We start from the raw sequence: 20043 nt of genomic DNA on the forward strand, positions 1-20043 counted from the left end.
GCTTAGAGTGTAGAGACGAAAATAGGAAAATGGTTTCCATAAGAATTAATATACAGTGCCCGAGATTGCCCCATCCAGCACGTTTAATCTCTTAACTCTGCCCTAAAATGCTGTAAGTACAATAAGTCCCCTAAATACGAACGAGTTCCATTCCAAGAGTGCGTTCATAAGTCCAGTTTGTTCATAAGTCTGACAAAGTTAGCCTAGGTACCCAACTAACACAATCGGCTGTATAGTACTGTACTGTCATAGGTTTATAATACTTTTCACACAAGTAATACATAAAAAACAAAAAATAAAATATTTTTAACCTTATAGTACAGTACCTTGAAAAGTACAGTAGTATAGTACAATAGCTGGCACACGGGCTGGCATCGAGTGAACAGGCAAGGAGAGTTACTGACTGGAGGAGGAAGAGGAGGGGGGATATGGCAGAGCTGAAGGATCGTCAGCAATAGGAGACGGAGGGCAAGCTGCAATTTCAACTCATGCCTGACGTTGATGGAATGCACGCTTGCATCTTTGAAAGTTTGCAACTTAGGTTCATATGTAGAGAACTTTCTGTAACTCTTTAATGTGGGGAAAAAAGCTATAATAGAAAATTTTTTGAACATCTTTATTGGAGTATAATTGCTTTACAATGGTGTGTTAGTTTCTGCTGTATAACAAAGTGAATCAGTTATACATATACACATGTCCCCATATCTCTTCCCTCTTGCGTCTCCCTCCCTCCCACCCTCTCTACCCCACCCGTCTAGGTGGTCACAAAGCCCTGAGCTGAAAAAATACGGAACGCTTCACGAATTTGCATGTCATCCTTGCGCAGGGGCCATGCTAATCTTCTCTGTATCGTTCCAATTTTAGTATACGTGCTGCCGAAGCAAGCACTTTAATAGAAATTTTAAAGGTGGAAAGGATTCTAGGGAGTTGGAAGCTTGAAAGCACCTCCATTGTCCTCTCATTGCAATTTCAGTCTAATTCCCAGGTGCTTTTTCTTAGTAGAGCATCTGATGGATGGGTGAGAGCCAGTAGGTTAATTTCGGCACAGCACAAGTTGGCCCCAGCGTATTTGAATGTTCCTGAGAGAAGCTCTTGATTTCTCTGTCTCTGTTGTCTGGGTGGGTAGAGGGTGGGAGACGGGAACAGAGAGACTTTCTCTTGGTTCCCTTGACAGGGGGCTGACAAGGTCTCAGCCTGTGGTATACCACTGGGCCCCAGGGTGGAGACTGCTTCATTTCCCACCATTCAGCGGGCACCTCTGCTTAACATAACCGGACAGCTGGGCCTGAGCCCTGGTGAGTAGGAGATGAAAAGTAGCAGCAGCCAGGGAGAAGGACACTCAGAAAAGGTGCTTCTAGCAAGGACTGTTGAAATATTTGAATGGCGCTTTTGATGTTTGTAGCACTGGCAACTGTTGCCACTTGGTTGTTGGTGGTAAGACACATTGATTTTAAGAGGCATCTTGATTTCATATTGAAGGATGAGGGTGAAATAACCCTGTATATTTGATGAAATAGACTGAATTCTAGGTGGAAATAAAGGGAAGAGAGAGAGGAGCAGTGATAATTAAATGATATAAAAACATTTCACTGAGCTGAAGAAAGACTGGAGTCTGCAAATTGAGAGACCTCTCTTTATTCCAGGGGGATTGATGAGAAAAGATGCACACCTAGTCATAGACTGCTAGAATTTCTGAACTCTAAGGATGAAGAGAAAATCTTACAAGCTTCCTGACAGAAAGAACCACTGATTTATAAAGGAAAAGGGGGTCAGTCTGGGTTTAGGCTTTTCTTTGCCAAACTGGAAGCTAGAAGGCAGAGTGACATCTAGGGATTCCTGAGAAAGGACTGAAACCCCCAAAATCTTTGTTGAGCTCTCATATGCCTGTCAGGGTGAAAGAGAGACTCACAGATATGCCAGGATTTGGAGAACTTATTAATGTAAACAGCAGCCAGAATCCACTAAGGAGACAAAACTCATCAGTTATTTTTACAGAGAGAATTTAATGCAAGAATTGTTAATGCAGAACAACAACACAACTCAAAGGCAGGGCTGTTCAGTAGAGATGTAATGTGAGCCATCTGTGTAATTAAAAATTTTCTAGTAGCCACATCAAAACAAATTCTAAGATTTTATTTTCCCCAGTATATTCAAAATATTATATTTTAACATATAATCACTATAAAACATATTAGTCCTACTACATTCTTATTTTCATACTCAGTATTAAAAATCCAGTATGTATTTTATACTAACGGCACATCTCAGTTTGGGCAAATCAAATTTCATGGGCTTGACAGCCACGTGTGGCTGATGTTGACTGTATTGGCCACTGCAGCTCTAAGCTATCCCAGAGGTAGCAGTGGCAGGAAGCAGCAGGATTGAAAACATTGATGCTTGAAGGAGGGCGCTATGGAACTGTAGTCCAGAGGAGGAGAGGCCAGTGGGTCTGGGACTCAAGATATTTGAGGAGCCTACCGGGAGGCAGGGCTGGTGTTTCCAGAGTGAGGTGCAGTTAGGTTGCAGGTTTGAGCAGACTGCAAACTGGATTGGACTGCTGCTGTAGGAACAAGTGCTGCTGCTAGCCTGAAGCAGTGAGGCCAGAGCAATGCTGCAAGGCGTAGAGTGCAAACTGGAGAGTTCCTTTTCCCTCCTCCAGCCTGCGGTCTCCCTCTGGCGCCCTCTATTGGCAGAGCCTAACAGGAACCCAGCTGCAAACCAGACATGGGATTTAGAGACTCCCGCTGCCACTTCACAAAGCAGACGATAAAGAGGGGTGTGAAGCCGAGTCACAGCTTAGTATCTGACACGCTGGTCCATCTTAGGAAGATTCTTAAAGAATTCGAACCAAATTACAAATTAATTATAACAGAGATCTTAAATAGGGAAAGGTAGAGAGGAGAAGCAGCACCCATGAGAATCAACCTTTGCACTGTATACATGGATGATAGATGGGGAACATCTAACAAAGCTGCTAATAAGGATTCTTGAAAATGAAGAGTAATTCTTAATGAGAAAACTAGGAATTGTATGAATTTAAAAGCACTGAACTCTTAGCTAAGAGTTGGGGGTGGGCAGTCAAAGTATTCAAATGATTTCATCTTACTGAGTTTGCAGAGGGTGGTGGTTGAGAAAGTAGTAGGAATTTTGTTTTTAAACAGTAGTAGGGAAAAAAGCGTTTGTGAATGTTCAGGAAGAGGATGACCACAAATCTCACAGAAAAATACCAAAGATCTTTCTGAGAGGGGAAGAGAATGTGTAGTAACTTGATATAACTGGGAAAATAAGGAAAGGGTAAAAAGAAATAACAGCAAAGTAAGATTAATAGTAAATGTAATATAAAAGGAAAGAAATAAAGTTAGGTTTATCAGTTTCTTACTGTTAATAATTGTGCCTGGCCACAATTATCCATTTAAAGATCAAGGCTGCCAGATTATATTCACACACACACACACACACACACACACACACACACACACACACACACACACAGCAAGAGCTATGTATTATTTATGTGACATACACTTAAAGTAATTTGTTTTAATCTTAATAAAAGTTAAAAAATTAATGGATTGGCAAAGCTGTACCAAACAAAAATATGAGAAAAGGTACAAATGAAGGTTGTAAGCACTAGACAGAATTAAAAAAGCACAATTATGTAATGATAACAACCAAAGTTTATAAAGACAGCAGTCATTAACCTTTATGCATCAGTCAAATTAGCAGCTCAATATGGGAATCAAAAATGATTAAAAATTCAAAGACTACTTGATTTAAAAAATAATAAAGGACTTTGTGTAATTATTCTTTCTTTAAAAATGTTTACTCTAGGATTGATGGAGTAGTCTGCTAAGCTTTAACATTCAAACATCTACCATAAAAAACATTGGAGTGAGTTAGGTGGTATGTGTATCTGTGTATGTTTGAGAGGCATAATGCAGGTGGAGGGTGAGAGGTTGCAGTTTGGTTCAAGCTTGAAAGTCCTTTGAAATAGAAAAGAAGAAAAGTATTGATTCTTTGCCCTACAAATCTTAGAAAGGAGAATGGTAATATCTTCTCTCTCTCTGGTCAAAAGTTTGCCAAGACTTACCAACTGAACAAGGACAGTTTCAAAATATGTGTCCTGGCAAAAATGTGTCTTTTAACAAAAAGAAACATAAGTGCAAAACACTGTAAAAGGCTTGATGTATCTTTTGTATACGTTAGTATACTAGGATGTTGTCATTTCTTCAGAGACCAGGGCCCTGAACCAGGGAATGTCGTCCTGGTTTCGTGTCTTCAGGAGGCAGCCATCTCATGTTGTCATCTTTCCCTGGCTCAGGCCCATCGGGGTGAGGCCAGTGCTTAAGTTGCTGTCTTGCCCCGCTGGGCTGATGAAAGGGATTTGCCCCAGAGATACCTGCATTTGACCTCTGGTTCGTTTTTCCTCGGAGAACTCTGTGGTCTTCCTCCAGCATCTCAGTAAATAAACAGCTGCAGCACCCATCCAGTGTATGTTCGCAAGGGAGAGGGATGTAGATATTTTCGAAAGAAGTCTTCAGTAGTAACAGGTCATGCATGGGCATTTCCTTCCACTACTTCTATAAAACAGTTTATTTTCAAGCCCTGCTGATATGGCACAGTTCAGTGGTGTGTGTCTCTGCCTCCCTGCTCCCATCATTGTTCAGTTGTATTTTGAATGTTTTGACAATTGATGTATACTTTAAGATAAAAAGATGGTTATTGTAGTTTAGGATGCCTCTAAATATTCAGTTTAAGACAGATAAAAAAGAGGCCATAGGTCCTTCTAGTTAGATGCAAGACAAGGGTGCTTTGGGGTGTCGTGTAACTTCCTCCTGGGGAGTTTAATTGTGTATTCCTGAGGGAGGGAGGTGTGTGGGCCATGGATATGGTGACGTTAACTTGTGAACTAAAACCAGATTTCTTTTCAAATATAGATCTATTTTTTCAGTGCAGTAAGAGAATGTATTTGATAAGAAAATGGTCCGAGAAAATCCAGGACAGGTAGAACTTGTTCTCAAGTGAGACTTGAAATAGGGACTCGAGGTACAAAGTAATATGCAATGTGTAAAGGAGAGGTGATCGTCTGGAAGGGGGAGATGAGAACCATTTAAGATTACAGCTATGGGTAATCCCTCATAATAGTTGTAGGCTTCCGGTTATGGGCTGAGTTTTTTTCCCTTAGGCATCATTTTGAAGCCATGCAGGAAAATGCCCCCAGATCGTGAGTAAATTTTAGTGTGCTTTAATCACTTTTTAAAAGTATTCTTGTGGAAAGGAAGGAAACATTGTTAAATTCTGAATGACATTTTAAATGATATTTATGTAGAAACATAGATGAGCAAAATAAATGTCCTCTTGGTTGTATTCAGAACCAGGTCTAAATGCTGGTTAAATAATACTGATTTACTGTAGGTTTGCTAGATTTCAGTCATTCAGCATTCCAAGACAGTGCCATTTCTTTCTAAATTACCATTATATCAAGGGTACCTGTGTTCCATCATATTAAACTCTATTCATTTCTTTCAAAAATATTTATTGAATGCCTGCCAAGAGCCAGGCACTATTTAGTGTCTCGGTTACAGTGGTGCCTAAGACAAAGTTCTTACCCCCCGGCTTACATTCTAGTAGTATATATATATATTATGTGTTTGTGTGTGTTTGTTCATGGGTGTATCTTCTGTAAGAATGCAGGCTCCGAAGTCAGCCTGCCTGGCTACACCTCTCACTGGCTTTGTGACCTCGGGCAAATTACTTACAAGTTCTGGAAGCCTTAGCTTTACCTAACTTCTCTGTGCCTCAACTTCCTCATCTGAAATACAGTAATTTGATAGGGTTTTTGTGAGGATTAAATGAATTACACCTGTCGAGTGCTTAGAACTGTACCTGGTACAAAGTAAGCATCAATAAATGCTAACTCTTTATTATACATATAGATATTACATCTCTATATACATATATAGATGTTACATATAGATACATATTATATGTGAATGTAATATGGTTATATTAATGTACATTCATCTTTATGTGTTTATTTTGGGATCTCAATGCATGTACATTTCCTTCCAGGATTTGAAATAATTTGAGCTGAGAAATTTTATTAAGCTTGCCTTGTACTTTTATTTTGGTAAAGTCTTATTAATAGAAAGCTGTATACTTGTTCTGTCATTATTCTTAATAGTATAATAATTAGTTTGTTGGATTACTGGCTCAGCTTTTCCGTTTAAAAAATGAGTAGTAAACAGTATTTTGAATGCTGGTTCAGCACGTCCTGACAAAGTATGATGCATTAAAATAAAATTCATCATTAGCATTAAAAATGACCTTTGAGGTTGTAGTCGCTCATTTTTCTCTTCCAGTGTTTGAAACAGTCTGAGTCAAGTACATTGCAGTAGTATGCAGATATTGTCTGTGTGTAATGGTCATAGTTCAATTTTAGATAAATCATTTCCTCAAATCACTTTATCTAGAACAATCTCAGTTTCCCATTTATTCTCACCCATTATCTGAGGTTCTTATGAACTTTCCCTCAGTAATATAATGGCCTTATATATTAAATTATAAAGTAATTTTCTAAGCTAGAATTGTATAGCATTACCTTTGTGTCAGCCTACATGAAGATAAATCTGAGTGTTTGTGAATGGCCAGGTTCAGAGAAACATTTAGGGCCATTGAAAGCCAACCCACTTTGGGAAAGGGCTGGTTTGACTCTGGCAAACTCTGACTTGACATAATGAAAACAAATAAAAAGTGAGCTTCTTTTAAAATAATTACGAGTAATATGATTTTTAAAAACTGTCCTTATATGACCACAAAGGTGAGTAATGTAATGGAAACTGATTCCCGTTGGAGTGGTGGTGGTGTCACTCTTCAGGAGGTTTAAGAACCATGGCTTTGGAAATCAGATCAGGTCATTTCAGGTCTCCTGTGTGCTTTTCCACATCTCAGTTTTTCTCATGTTAAAGGAAGATAGTAATACCTTCTTCCTCGAGGACAGCAAAGTTGAATATATAAAAAAATGCCTAGCTAAAGTTATCTTTAAAATACCCTTCCCATTTTCTTAAAACCTTTAGGTTCTTTCAATAAAATAATTAATATTGGTATTATTAATATTACCAGATATCTATGAGAACTGAATATATTTGAGTAATTATTATTATTATTTCCATTTAAAGGACATGTTGTAATATAATATTCATTGTAGGAGATTTGGCTGGTTTTTAGAAATTCATTTTGCTGGTGTATCTTAAATCTCTTACCTGACTTAGAATATACTGAGAACAAGAACTAGGTTTGCTAGGGCTTGAGGTATAAGGGCAGAGCTGACTGGTATTTGTTTCATTAAGCTTAGGCAAGCTATCCAATTACTTAATGCAAATAAGAAAAGTTTACACTAAACTCCTACTTCTTTGCTTAAAACTCCAGAGAATTTAAATGAGGAGAGATATGTATTTAAAAGAAGGAAATTTAAATGAAACTTAAATCAGGGGCTTAATGTAGAATAATATTAGACCAGCAGATCTGAAATAATAAGTGGGAAATGCCAGTAAATAAAAAAGAGAATGTATTCTCCAAGATACTTGGTATGTTTAGTTTTATTTTGAGATAATTCTTAAATCTCTGGAAACCCAGTAATGAAAGACTTACTTTATCTCATACCTTTTTTTTCTTTACATGTCACATGGACCTTAAAAGTAGCGGTTTCATTGTCAAAGAGGGCTTCACCCCTCTTTCCCTTGGGGAGTGTTTGCAAAACAACTTGGCTTTGGATCTATACTCAAGGAGGCCGGTAGCACTCAGAGAGGCCCAGAAAAGAGAGTCATCACATTGGGCTCAAAATAAGAGAAAAATTGGTTGATCACACAGCCACTATCTTTCATAGATGGCCATTGATGGAATATAGAAGCAAGGGCACTGAGGGGAAGCTCTGAAAAGAATTGGGAGCTTCTGAGAATACAAGCACATTTTCATTGCAAAGTAGTTGTAAGTTGTTAAATGATCTCAATGAATCCATAAACGAGGAAGCTTATTCGAAGAAAATATTGCTATAAATGCTTTATGTGGAGGGGGGAGAGGTGGGGAAATGAGGAATAGTGCAATTTAGACATTTCTAGTCTATTGCTTTTATTTCTGAAGGCACTGGACAAAGCTCTATTAGTTATACCATTTTTTCTGAAACTCTGCCCTCCAAAATAATTTGAAAGAAAGCGGAACTTCTAAAATTTTCCAAATTTTTTTTTTCTAAAATTGCAAAGGTGATTTTAAGCTTCAGGGACCCTTCCAAAGCCTCGCATTAATGTTTGTTGGTGTGTGTGTGTGTGTGTGTGTGTGTGTGTGTGTGTGTGTGTGTGTGTGTGTGTGTGTGTGAAAGTGTCTAGGTGAGAGCTCTCAGTGTCTAGGTGACCCAGCCTTTGGTATCTGAGAAGGCAGTATAGAACTTTAACTACAGAAAATAATTGCTCAGTGCCTCTGGAACTGACTGAGGTTTCCTCTAAGACAGTTTTTCCTTCCTGATGTTGCTCATTTTATGTTTCTTAGATTTCAGTTTCGATATCAGCTCCTACCCATATAGTTTTATGGCAGACTCACTTTTTGAAAATAATGAATTTGTCAGAGTTGAAGCTTCATGAGGGTAGGTGTCTCTTTTGCTCACCATCTTATTCTCAGTAATCAGAATAGTGCCTGTCACCAATAATTATATACTGAATGAATTTGTGAATCCCATTTACTTCTATCTAGTGTATAGTTTTTAATCAAGTAGTTGGAAACTCTAAGAGTGAGACTAGAAATATAAGTGCTCATTGAGTGAAAATTTGGAGATAATACTCCTTCGTTTCATTTATCCCCTGAATCTACATTTCTCAAGAAATTTTGAAATGGAGAGTAATATATTTAATATATGATGTTTGTAGAACTTTTAACTGCAAGGGACCTTAGACTGTAAAGCTCAACCTTCAAGTTTTAGGGCTGAGAAAACTGAGGTTTATTAGATTGTACCACTGAGTTGCTGATAGGTAATGATAACTTGTTCCGGGCCCTGCTGTCAGACTGAAAGATACAAAATTCTGTTTCATAAACAGTCACACACAGACCTTTCTTCTTTTCATTTTATTTTCAGCTATTCCTTTAGAACTAACTATCTGAGAATTCGTACAGGTCTATTTGTAAGGATAAATGAAAGTAACTGTAAGAATTAAGAAAGGAAAATTTCTCTTTGGTCAATTTGTGCCCCTTGCAATCTCTCTTCAGCCAAGAGTCAAGCATAGTTAGATGTATTAGGTATTGAAAGAAAGAGAAACTTTCTTCTAAAATTTTCTAAATTTTTTTTCTAAAATTGCAAAGGTGATTTTTCAGGGACCCTTCCAAAGCCTTGCACTAATGTTTATTGATAACTCTGTGTGTGTGTGTGTAAAACACACACACACACACACACACACAGGGTTAGGTATTTCAGAGGCTCTGAAATGTTGTGGAATGTAAAACGCCCTTCTGTTTTAGGTTAGTGTGGTCTGGGATCATCACACTTGTGACACTTACCGTCATGGTGGCTCGGCCTTTGTAGGGCTCAGTTTGTGTCTAGTTTTGTAAATTCCGCAGTCTTCTGTTTTCTGTAACTTGTTTTCCATTTTTGTCTGTGGTTGGAAATATGCCACTCATTCATTCATGCGTTTACTCAGGTAATTTTTGAGCACTTACTGTGTGGGGCAGGCGCTGTTTTAAGCACTTGGGGTTATAGCAGTGAAAAAAACCCGGACCAGGTCTTCGCCCTTGTGGAGCTTAGAGGCAAGTGGGAAAGAAAGAAAGGAGCATGTGCAAGGATAGGGCTTCTAGAGTCATTATAGTCAATTTACATTTTAGGGGTCCTTGATCATAAAAATAAAGCAGAACTGGGACTTCCTTGGTGGCGCAGTGGCTAAGAATCCGCTTGCCAATGCAGGGGACGCGGGTTCGATCCCTGGTCCGGGAAGATCCCACGTGCCGTGGAGCAACTCAGCCCATGTGCCTGTGCTCTAGAGCCCACGAGCCACGACTACTGAACCCGTGTGCCACAACTACTGAAGCCCTCGCGCCTAGAGCCTGTGTGCTGCAATAAGAGAAGCCACCGCAATGAGAAGCCCGCGCACCACAACGAAGAGTAGCCCCCGCTCACCACAACTAGAGAAAGCCCGCGTGCAGCAACGAAGACCCAACACAGCGAAAAATAAATAATAAATAAATTTATAAAAAAATAAATCAGCGTAACTTAAACTGCTTTATAAAATTGATACACTGAAATTTAATTTTACTGTTTTCGCTTATGCTCTGATACCAAACAGGACTTTTCATAAGCTTCTTCTATCTCCGGGTCTATCTTATCATCAGTATCATCTAAGTATGACCACCCCCAGATAAATCTGTTCCATTTTCTTCACAATCTGGAAAAAAGTCTTCTCTTTCAAGTAACTGTTGATATTTCTCTTGGTAATCTGGATCAGCTGCAGTGAAAGGAACACCATCAGATGTATAAAATGTTTGCTCATTCATAAAATAATTAGGATCATTTTCAGGTGTTGCTTCCCTGTATGTTGAAGTTGCATGGACTCTACCCCAGTTACTTGACCGGAGTTCTACAAGCTTCAGGAGCATCTGTTTTACATCTCTGCTGCAGTTTGCATCTAGGACAACATTTTCACTTTTCTGAATAATTTCTTCCATATCAGTCTTTCCTTTTTCCTTCCAGGCATCTTCTAAAACTCACCCTGTCAACTTCAGTAATTTTACTGCACAAATTAAGTTGTCATCCATAGGATTAGAAAAGAGGGCATTCAGCAACTCCCGAAGACTGACCTGAAGAATGTCTGCCCTTGTAACCTGTCCATTTGTTCCTTTGATCTCCAGGTTAAGATAAAGTTCTCCCAGAAAGAGTACAAATGCGTGGAATCGTTTTCGAGTCACTTTATCCCCTTTTGCAGCTTGATCTTTAATTTCATATTCAGTCCGACATCTTTGAAGTAGCAGCTGGCGGAAGTTGCCACTCTCTGGGCTAATTGTCAGATGATAGGACAGGTAATTACAGAGGCGAGCTCCCGTGGAAGAGAAGTTTGGGATAGATGTGGCCTGTTGATAGATGAGATCCACAAGTTCTTGCAAAGCATCATCTGTTGTAACCCAGCCATTCAGGGTCTCCGCAAACTGTTCAATTTCAGTTTCAAAACTGCCAGGCTACTCTGAAAGATGATTTAAAAAATCCTGAATATATTCTGACAAAGTGGGATAATCCTCACAACCATCCTCATAGGATTCTGTATAATTAGAAGAATAACTTGATGGGTAAAATTCAGGGGCGTTTACAGACAGCTGAGACATTAATACAGGAGCTACAACCACCTGCGGTTTAGCCATTGTTGACTCCAAATCCTGCTGTGGGATATTATCCTGCGAACTAGGTGGAGCTCTCAGGGGCCTTGTTTGTTCCCTGGCGGCCCAGCCTACATGAGGTTCTCTGGAGAGAAGTCCTTACTTTTTCTTTTTAAAGCATTGCTCATACCTTTGGGATATGATGGTATAGAGGGGTTATTCTCTCAAAGAAGAAAAGGCAATCAGAAAATCTTCGTCCATGAGATTAGACTAAAATGTACTCTCATTCAGTGACTGCTGAATACCTTTATGTGCCGGACACTATGGTGAAGATGGGTGCCAAAGTAATTTATCCTTGTCATGCACAGTGTGGAGGGGTTTTAGTGGATTGTAACTTAGTGTGAACTAATTGTGTGATGAGGTTACTGATAGACCTAATGTAATCATATGCTTCTTTAGTAGAATTAGTGTTGTGTGGGAATCTTGGGAGGTGAGGTTCTGTTGTCTTACTTTGCTGGACCATGTCTGCAGTGTTGCATTTGGTTTGGAGCTAAGGGACAAATTGGAGTCATCCCACAAGTGAGGAGCCCTGCTATTGAAGGGTCTGGCCATTTTTGCAGATAAAGATTGTTGGAACATTCGCTGGGAGGAAGGATCTCTTAACCGTGTTTTTAGTTCCTGCCGTAATGTCAGGTCCATGAGGGCAGTGACTGGTCCTTGGCAGTACTGTGACATCAGTGCCTTGCCCATTGCGCGGCGTGTATTCAGTAAACAGTTGAGTCAGTTTTGATGGGAAGATGATGCTTACCTTCAAATATTTGTCTTGTGGATGGCTTTTTAATTAGATGTATTACTGCTATCTCCAGAGGGCAGATGGAGGCACCAGGGATCGAATATTTAGGTGGGCAGATTTCAAGCTGACATAAGAAGATCTTTGTAAAACGAATTCAGCAGTCAGATTGATTAGCCTCTTGATGTATTTGAATTCTGTTATTTTAAATGCTTGGGTAGAGGCTGCTTGAGGATTTACTAGAAAATATACCTGCTTTGGATAAATTTTAGGCCAAGATGATTTCGTCTACTAAATCTGTGGCTTAAATGTATTTCATTAAAAAAATGATGTCAGCTACCAAAATCTTTCTTTTTTTCCCTCTAAGTTAGACCTTTGTTGTCTTTTCAGACTGAAGCAAAGCAAAGAACTGGACTCAGAGAAGGCTTTTGCCAATGAGCAGTTGACCAGAGCTATTCTTCGTGAGAGGATATCAAGTGAGGAGGAACGTGCTAAGGCAAAGCACCTGGTGAGTTTTAAAGATTTAGTGGAAAGGTCTTGTCTACAAGGAAACTTCTGATGTTTGGGAAAAGCTTGCCAACTTTCAGTGTGGATGATATTCATGTTCTCTTTGCTTAGGTTTTCTTTATTTTTGCCTTTTACAAGTGGCTGACAATTTGCTAAGATTAACCATCAAAGACTTTAAGGCAGGTGTAATGAGAATTATTGAAGAAAAGATCACGGAGACACAGGCATCTTGCCTGAAGGGAATTGTTTGCTTGCTCCCACCCCCCTTGCTTTTGGTTTCTTTGTATTTGAAACCTCTGGGGTGAGCAGCCTAGCTTGTTTCTCTCCTTCCTGGCAACCACCAGATGTTAGCCTGGGAAGACTCCAGCAAAGGTGAGTAAAGTGTTTGGGTTTTCTTTTTGGCCATACCACGTGACATGTGGGATCTTAGTTCCCCAACTAGGGATTGAACCCGCACCCCCTGCATTGGAAGCGTGGAGTCTTAACCGCTGGACCGCCAGGGAAGTCCCAAAGGTGAGTAAGGTTTGATCAGTTGCTTTCTGGGCTTCAGAAAGGGGAGCCATTTTTTATAAGAAAGGAGATAATTTTTTCAAAGAAAATATTCTTTAAAAATTTAATTTTAAAAAAAGATTACATAAACATGTTTAAAAATGATTATTAGTAGAAGAAAATTTAAGAGGCACCCATAAATCTATCATTCTCACGTAACCACGGTTTACACCGGGGTGTTTCCCTCTAGACAATTCTTATTCCTGGGTCTGTTACCTATTGAGGACTTTGAATAGTGCTGTACATCATGTTTAGCATCATGAACATTTTCTGTATATAACCGAAATGTAGTTTTTAATGGCTGAACAATAGTGTTTTCTGCATGCAACATGATTGATTTAACAACTTCCCATTGTTAAATAAAAGTGCAGCCGTTCTGGGTGAAGCCTGGGGTCCTGACTACTCAGCCCTCACTTTAGCCTTCCTAGAAACCCTCATATCACTTCTCTAACTTCTCAGAAGCTTTAGTGCTCATTGGAATATGGCTGGGAACTCATTGGAAAGATAAAATGTAACTATATAGTGGAGAACTTTCGATGCAAGACTCAGGGGGATGTCCCTAGTTCAGGCAGCTGGGGATCATTAACAATATAAGAAAAGAGTCAGTTTCTCTCCTGTTCTTTTCCCTTGGTCCTTCCTTTGAGAGACTAACTTATGACCAGACGCCAATAGAGAAGATATACAAGTAAGCCGATATGTAATGAATCCATTTCTTCAGTGACTAATCCAGGATCCAGGCTGAATGGGTAGGCAGTGAAGCCAGAGCAGAGGTGATGGACTAAGAAAGGAAAGTCAAGGGACCGGTTGGTGCCATCACGAGGACACACACATTGAGTGGAACTGAGGCCAAGAGATGTGGAAGGAAAGTCATTCGTTGTGAATGGGGGATAATTTCAGGATTAAAGGTGTTAGGTGTTGAGTAATTCAGTCATGACATCCGCTGTGCTCCCAAGTTTGAGGATTGTTTTGAGGAAGTTGAAAACATATCAGGCCAGTGTGTTGAAGGGTCATTCCCACGTATTTTACAGCCTCCCAATTTGAAGGCCAGGGATGGAGTGGAGAGTGTTAATAGTGTTTATGGTGGAGGATGGTTGGGGAGCAAGCTTCTTGGTTTCTAGTGGGCGGAAGACTCCTTGGTTGGCATTTTTCTTTGTGCCCCAGCTTTTGCCTCTTCTCTTTGAAGCACTCTTTTCTCTACTTTTCTCGGCCTAAATTTGAATATATTGCCTTGTTCTTTTAGTTCAGAGAGATAAGCAGATTGGGATTTTTCAAAAAGCTCATTAAATGCACACACAGGCACTTGAGATGGCATAAAAAAGGAGAGAATTCACAAGAAATGTGAAAGTATAAAAAAATTTCTTAACTAACAGTAAATAGAATATTATGTAATGTAGTTGGGTTGGAGCAGTATGTCTTCACATTTTTTCCTTGTACCTTATAAATCCTCTCTATTTCCTTGTCTGTTTTTTTGTTTTCAGGTTAAGCATAAGAAGCTGGCATTGTATATTCTGTTTTGTAGGTCTCTTCTTTACTGATTCAGGGGTTGTAGGGTATGGGTGGCAAATTACTGTACTCAGAACTCCTGAATTTCAGCATCTATCATAATATTGGCTAAACAGAGCCCTCAAAGCATGTTGAGACTAAAAGTAGAATTTATGTAATAGTATTATAGCTGATTCAGAGGTTCCCATCCTGGCTTGAGCATTCTCAGACATTTAAGTGATAGTTCATGGCCACAGCAACATGGCTGCCTACAGCAATGTAGGTACCTGGTGACTCCCAACTTCTTTACCAAATTACCCCCTTCATTGTTGTTATTCATTATTGTAGAAGACATGCATATTCATTGGGTAAAGATCAGAAAATAAATACAGAAATAATAAGATGAGTTAGATTACCATTATCCAGAGATAATTACTGTTAACATTCTGGTTTATTGTTTTATATTCCTTTTCATATTACTGAGTCTGTATAAAGTATTTATATTAATATGTGTATTTGTATTTCTCCAAACATAGATAGTAGTATATATAGTTTTATGTAACTCTTACAGTAACCTTCAGATTAAAATAATTTAGACTATATGATAAAGGTTTTTCTATACCACTAAGTATGTATTTGCATGATCACATTTAATGGTTGAATGTATTGCACTGAATTTTCCTCTAATTATTAACATAATACAGGGATATTATAGAAAATTTAGAAAATGTAAAAGTCACTAAGGAACCACCTCATATCCATTAGGATGGCTACTATTTAAAAAAAAACCGGACAATAAAAAGTATTGGCAAGGATGTTCTGGGAATGTAAAACGGTACAGCCACTTTGGAAAACAGTATGGTGGTTCCTCAAAAAGATTAAAACTAGAATCACCCTATGATTCAGCAATCCACTCTTCTGGGTTTTTATCCAAAAGAATTAAAAGCAGGACCTCAAAGAGATATTTGTACACCCTTGTCCATCGCAGCATTATTCATAATAGCCAAAAGGTGGAAGCAGTCCAAGTGTCCATCCACAGATGAATGCATAAAGAAAAACGTGTTATATACATACAGTGGAGTGTCATTCAGCCTTAAAAAGGAAGGAAATTCGAACACATAATGCAACATAGATGAACCCTGGGGACATTATACTAAGTGAAATAAGCCAGTCACAAAAAGATAAATACTGTATTACTGTCCTTATATGAGGCATCTAGAGTATTCAGATTCAGAGACGGAAGACGGCAGGGTGGTTGCAAGGGGCTGAGCAGAGGGAGGAATGGAGAGCTTTGTCGTCACTAGAAGTCCAGTGCGCTATCCGTTGCGCTGCAGAGCCACCTGGATCTTTTTAATGGGTATGGAGTCTCAGTTTTGCAAGATGAGAAGAGTTGTGGAGATTGGTTGTGTACCAGTGTGAATGTACTTTACACTCTGGAACTTAACACTTCTAAATGGTTACAATGGTAAATTTTATATCATGTGTATTTTACTATAATTAAACCTTAGAAAAAATTACTAAGGAAATAGCATTGTTGCACGTATAGTTAATGTTTAGGGAGCATAAGGTTCTTTCTGCTACTCCGCCCCCGCCTGCCACGTAAATAGTCCAGGATTCAGATTCTTCATCCCACTATCCTGTATAACATGTGCTGTGGAACATGACTTCAAGTCTGTATTGTCTGTTAGTGCCTTGATCCCCAGCTGTGGGAGTGGGCATCCTCAGAACCCATGACTCTTGTGAGTGTCACCCTAAGAACTGTTCTGCTCTGAGTGCTGGACCCCCCATGGCTGCCATTCTTAACCCTAATATGTGGGACTCTTTTGAGTGATGGCCAAACATTGATTTGTTCCTCTTTATTTAGTACCCAAATATTGCAGCCAGCAAGAAAGTAAAGGTTGGATTTCACACATTTGAAGGAATTAGAAGGCTGTCTTTCAGTAGAACTAGGGGGAAAAAAACTGATATAATGTTAGTGCTGTGAGATAAAACTTCTCCTCCCCCTTCCCATTCTCCGCCCACGAACAGTTGACATTTAGATTGCTGTCTCCTTAGATGTGAGTCCAGGCTTTTTTCCCCCACAGTTGTTGTAGCAGCTAGCTTTATTGAAGCTCTTTGAAGGGCAAAGTCATGATGGCCCTGTTGCTGAAGTTTTAAAATAGGATCAGATGAAAACTTGGCACTTCGGAAGAATTGCGTTAGCTGGAGAAGCCGTTACGTCCTGCTCTTGATTCAAGAAGAGTATACCAGTCCCTCACTGTACCTCCCACTGACTGGTACCAATATTTTCATCAGCTGTTTCTATCCAGAGGTTTTGGAGAGGCAGTTTACTGATAACTGTATCCACATGAAAATGTTAACTAAAATCACATGAAAGGATTGTGGCTTAGGAGCAGGAAAGCAACTCTGTAAAGAATGAAGACTAATTAAAAGGACAGAGCCAGGAAACCTGTAAAGTTAATGTGACTTGACATTTGTGTATCTTTGAGATCTCCTACATCTAAATCTAATATTTGCTGTGTCATTAGATTTTTTTTTAAATTAAAGAGTAGGGGGTTGTGTTTATTTGACTTTGTAGTTATATTTGATTTCTTTTTAAAATGTCAATTAAAATTTTGACTCACTCTTTCTGTCTTACTAAACAATGCTGGTTTAACATCAGTGATTTCTTGTTATAACCACAGAACTGTGTAGTATTTTTTTCTTTTTTAATATAGACTTGAAGCCACAATTTACTTACTTAAGGAAATATTTACTTAAAGATTCTGGAGCTTATAAAACTAAATGTGAAATCCAGGGAAGCCCTCTCTCACTTTTTGGACCGATGTTTTATTGAGTGCTTACTGTATGAAAAACACGGTGCTGGATACTAAGGATGTATAAACGAAAAAGACAAAATCCATAAGGAATTAGTGCAATGTGGGAGACAGATACACGAAAAATAATGTTGAGAAGCGCTGAGTCTGGGACTTCCTGTGAAGGTCCAGTGGTTAAGACTTCGCCTTCTAATGTGGGGGGGGTGTGGCTTCAAGCCAGGCCAAAAAACAAAACATAAAACGGAAGCAATATTGTAACAAATTCAATAAAGACTTTAAAAATGGTCCGCATTAAAAAAAAAAGAATCTTTTTTTTTTAAAAAAGTGCTAAGTCTGTGATAGAGCCATGCTACTTATATCCTTGTGAGAATCCTCACGTAAGTGAAAGCAGGGATTTACTTTCATTTAACCCATTGCTGTCTGCATTCATTCATTCACACATTTGAGAGCCTAATGTATACCGGTGCCTGGTAAAGACTAAAGAGTCAATAAATGCTTGCTGATTTAATAAATGAAGAATTGAATTTACTCAGGTCGTAGAAATGGGAGGAGAGGAAGTGGGGAAGACAAGAAAAGATTTCCTAGGGAAGTGGTGCCCTAGTGGAATCTTGAAATACAAGTAGGAATTGCCTGTATGGTTGAGGAGTAGGGATGGTCCAACCTACAGTATTGAAGGTAGAAGCATGGAAGCCTGGGGGCACTGGGATACGACAAGGAGTTGCTGAATGGGAAGTACAGGGTAAGGAGTGTTGAGGGATGAGGCAGAAGAAGTTAGCAGGGCTAAGGTCATGAGGAGCTCGTATGCAACCCAAAGAACCATGGAGTACATACACGCGAAGGTTTGAAATGCAGTGGCAAGTGCGGGCATTTTGATAGCTCTCTTTAGTGAAGTGTGAAGGATGGAATAGAAGAGGGAATGAATGGAAACAGAGATCATCCTCTTCTGAGTTCTCCTTCATCACAAATTTATAAGATACCTACTATGTACTATGTGATGTCAGTTGCTGGGGATGCAAAGATGAATTAGATTTGGTTGCTTTTCCTAAATCTCCATCTCCAGTCAAGTATAGGGTGTGTGGGGAAGGTCATTTGTAACTTGGATTTTTTTTTTCTACTTAAGTTACAATTTTTGAATTTGTAATACCTCATAGTGTTTAGAGAAAATAACACAAAAAAATTAGGGTAATTGGATGCATAAATTCAGTTTTTGCAAATTTAAGCTGCTGTTTCACCAAAATGTCACTTTTCATCCCCAGTTTCCCTTTTGTCTGAAATGCTTCAGTGAAGCAGTCAAGAAGAAGAATTGATTAATTTTGTGCTGTGTGCTTTTCAGTTCTGTGTTTTGTTTGTGCTTCAAACTGTGACAGTTGAAATTTCATGGTAAAGAGAAAAAGGTTTTGAATTTGGGGTCTGGAGGAAAATGACTAAATTAAAGGAAATAGATAAGAATACCACTGCTGCCCAAGTATAAGTGAGGTTCTGCCCAAGGGCAGAGAATACACTTGGGGTTGTAATTTTGAAATGATCAACATAGTTCATGCTCAAAAGTTCTGTGTTGAAGAAAGGTAAGGGCGATCACTTGGGGCTTTTAGTATCATTAAAATTAACCAGGTAAATGAAGTTGCAGTGTAGCACTGGTTATCCTGGGTTCTCTTGTTGGGCACTTAAAAATCCTTTTTAAAAATGTTAGCTATTTTGGACTTCCCTGGTGGTGCAGTGATTAAGAATCCACCTGCCAATGCAGGGGACACGGGTTCGAGCCCTGGTCCAGAAAGATCCCACATGCCACGGAGCAGCTAAGCCTGTGCACCCCAACCACTAAGCCTGCACTCTGTAGAGCCCGCGAGCCACAACTCCTGAAGCCTGCATGCCTAGAGCCCGTGCTCCGCAACAAGAGAAGCTACAGCAATGAGAAGCCTGCACACCACAACGAAGAGTAGCCCCCGCTCGCTGCAACTAGCGAAAGCCTGCGTGCAGCAACAAAGGCCCAATGCAGCCATTTAAAAAAAAAAAAAATTGCTATATTTTTTGGGTGCAATTTAGTAGTTCAGTTATAATCTCTATTATGCGTACAGCAACAAAGGCCCAATGCAGCCATTTAAAAAAAAAAAAATTGCTATATTTTTTGGGTGCAATTTAGTAGTTCAGTTATAATCTCTATTAGCACACTCCCACTGGTTATATATGCCCTGGGCTGGTTTTCTTGCTATAGACACAAATCCCCAATTGTTCTGACATGCATGGCACATTAATTTGCTTTGAATGCCAAAAATGAAGTTAATGATTTTGAGCTTTCACTTTCGAGGACGATTTAAATATAGAATTTCTGCTTTATGTCAGAGATTTAAGCCATTTAGGCATAAGGTATTTTCCTCAATGTTATTGGTGAGAATGGGACCTAGGATCCATCTGCAAGTGCATTCTTCCTGTCTCTTGCTCAGTTCCTATCTTACCAGGAAATGTAAAGGGCAGCGGCCCTCAAGACAGGTGGGGGCAGAGGCATACAGCATCGTTTTGCCTCCTGTGTAAATGTTTGGATTCAGCAGGCCATTATAGTTT

The 20043-nt window shown here is 39.3% G+C and overlaps 1 protein-coding gene, 1 non-coding gene and 1 pseudogene across 2 annotated transcripts in view; 1 reads left to right on the plus strand and 2 right to left on the minus strand.

Annotated features, from left to right (window-relative positions):
* The window catches only part of CHCHD3 (coiled-coil-helix-coiled-coil-helix domain containing 3), a 282681-nt gene that overhangs the window by 87155 nt on the left and 175483 nt on the right, over positions 1 to 20043 (plus strand). Inside the window, exon 4 of the mRNA XM_024737982.1 lies at positions 12521 to 12638. Coding sequence (XP_024593750.1) covers positions 12521 to 12638 — 118 coding nt within the window. The remainder of the gene's footprint in view (positions 1 to 12520; positions 12639 to 20043) is intronic.
* LOC112394986 (U6 spliceosomal RNA) lies at positions 782 to 888 on the minus strand. Its single transcript, XR_003002271.1, has one exon. It is a non-coding gene; the product is annotated as a U6 spliceosomal RNA (small nuclear RNA).
* Positions 10286 to 11400, minus strand: LOC112394974 (polyadenylate-binding protein-interacting protein 1 pseudogene; annotated as a pseudogene).

The sequence above is a fragment of the Neophocaena asiaeorientalis genome, unplaced genomic scaffold (assembly GCF_003031525.2).
Source record: "Neophocaena asiaeorientalis asiaeorientalis breed wild unplaced genomic scaffold, Neophocaena_asiaeorientalis_V1.1 scaffold364, whole genome shotgun sequence".
In the NCBI taxonomy this organism is placed as follows: domain Eukaryota; kingdom Metazoa; phylum Chordata; class Mammalia; order Artiodactyla; family Phocoenidae; genus Neophocaena; species Neophocaena asiaeorientalis.